This window comes from Bison bison, unplaced genomic scaffold, assembly GCF_000754665.1.
Source record: "Bison bison bison isolate TAMUID 2011002044 unplaced genomic scaffold, Bison_UMD1.0 scf7180017852170, whole genome shotgun sequence".
NCBI lineage: Eukaryota > Metazoa > Chordata > Mammalia > Artiodactyla > Bovidae > Bison > Bison bison.
The window spans coordinates 11720-13561 of record NW_011482743.1 but is presented as its reverse complement, the minus strand read 5'-3'; the positions used below and the strand labels follow the sequence as shown (position 1 = coordinate 13561).

General features: G+C 63.8%; 2 protein-coding genes across 3 annotated transcripts in view; one reads left to right on the top strand and one right to left on the bottom strand.

Annotated features, from left to right (window-relative positions):
- Positions 1-1293, top strand: part of TMEM249 (transmembrane protein 249) — a 2135-nt gene extending 842 nt beyond the window's left edge. Inside the window, exons 3-6 of the mRNA XM_010852541.1 lie at positions 139-233; positions 339-534; positions 692-777; positions 1021-1293. Coding sequence (XP_010850843.1) covers positions 139-233; positions 339-534; positions 692-777; positions 1021-1203 — 560 coding nt within the window. The 3' untranslated portion in view covers positions 1204-1293. The remainder of the gene's footprint in view (positions 1-138; positions 234-338; positions 535-691; positions 778-1020) is intronic.
- The window catches only part of SLC52A2 (solute carrier family 52 (riboflavin transporter), member 2), an 8910-nt gene extending 7474 nt beyond the window's left edge, over positions 1-1436 (bottom strand). The window contains exon 1 of one of the 2 annotated variants that reach the window (XM_010852526.1): positions 1311-1436. The gene's annotated coding sequence lies outside the window, so the exon portion shown is untranslated. Of the gene's footprint in view, positions 1-655; positions 772-1310 lie in introns of those variants that run through there. The other variant, XM_010852518.1, reaches the window with a different exon arrangement.
- Positions 1437-1842: the final 406 nt, after the last annotated feature.

Genomic DNA, 1842 nt, shown 5'->3' with positions numbered 1-1842 from the left:
GGAACCGCAGGCTGGACCATGACCGAGGCCCGGGCCCTACGTGGGGCGGGCTGTTCCGGGCCCGAGCCCTGGCGCTGCCACCTCGGGCAGCGAGCAGGAGCCCGGTGTCCTCATGCGTCCTCGCCGCGTCGCCCCCAGTCTTCGTGCTCGAGTACTACCTGGACACGCTGTGGAAGGGGACGCTGCTCTTCATAGTATGCATCTTGCTCATCAGCTTCGGTCTCGTGAGCGAGGTCTGAGCTCCCGGGCCCGCCCCCACGACCTTCCTACCCCGGGGACCCGGCCCCGTCTCGCCACCGGCCCCGCGGCGGCTCAGGGAGTCCCCGCGGCGCCCGCAGGTGCAGAAGCAGGAGACCTGGGGCTTCCCTGCCTACGGCGTGGGCGTGGGCCTGTGGCTTATGATCTCGTCGCTGCCGCGGCGCCGCCTGGTGCTGAACCACGCGCGTGGCGTGTACCATTTCTCCATCCAGGGCCGCACCGTGTGTCAGGGCCCCATGCACCTGGTCTACGTGCGCCTGGCGCTCAACTCGGACGGTGATGCGAGGGAAGGGCCGCGGACTAGGGGAGGGCGCGCAAGGGACGGGAAGCCACGTGGAGTGGGGAGGGGCGGACACGCGGGCCCATATCCCGTCCCCGGAGCCCCACCCCCGCTCACCAGAGTCCGGGAGCTGAGCAACTTGCCCCTTACTAGCCTATCGAAGGTGCTTCTTCCAGCTGGTTCTGTGCGGCCACAAGCTGGAGCCGCTAGTGCTGGTGCAGCTGTCGGAGCGCTATGAGGTGCGTCCGACAGACACTCCTCTCCCCTCTCGGTCCAACGGGACTCCGACCACTGTTTAGGCTCTTAAGATGGGGACATTTCACAGGTGGATGGTGCATACAACGGGCTCCTGGCCCGGGCCCTCAAGCTGGTCGCTGGCAGAGAGGGTGCCAGGGCTGACGGTCAGGGCTGGAGGTGCGGTTTGGAAAGGGGAGGGACGAGCAAGAGCTGACCTGACCGCCACTCGCCACCCGCTCACACAGCAAATGGAATATCTGGGCCGGTACATTGCCCGGAAGCTCAACATTAACTACTTTGACTGCCTGGCCACATCGTACCGGCACGTGGTCCGCCACTGGCCGCTGGGAACCACCTTCAGCCCGGGCATCGTGCTGCGCAAGACCGGTGCCTACGGGGGGAACCCTCAGTGGGACCCGGACGTGTGATGCTGCCAGCAGGCACCCACCCTTCTCCCACCCCAAGAGGCGTTCTGCCTTCCCCTCCAGTCCCCCGCCTCCACCCCCACCACTGGCCTTCTTCTCAATAAAGTGACCTCTTGCTTCAAGCCTGGGGGTTTTCTTTGTGCGAGTTGGGGCTGCCTCTTCAGGATCCTCCCCTCCTGCACAGCTCACAGGGCCTCAGGGAGCCTGCCAGGAAGCAATGGGGAGTTTGGGTTGGAAGATGGTAGTAGTGGGACTGAGCCTGACAAGCAGTCAGGCATCTAGGACATGTGTGGGACACACTGCCTTTCACGGTCAGTAGAAGTGCTGACCAATGAGCAGAATCCATGATTCAGAATCTGATTGGTCCAGTCTGGGCCAGATGCCCTTTCTAGTCCAATCAGAAATGAGACAAGGACACAGCCAAAGGTCAAGCCCTGTGTCTTCTGGTGGACTCCACTCCCCAGAGTTGCTGCTGCTGCGCCGGAGGCCAGAGCTCAAGGCCTGCTGGAGGACAGACCCATGGTGCCCCTGGAGCATGCTCCTGCCTGACTTGTGTGGCCCCAGTTCCACGTTCTCTGAGCAGTGGGTGTTTTTGCTTCCTGGGTGTTGGAGGCTGCTGTGGGAGCAGAGAAGTCACTTCGG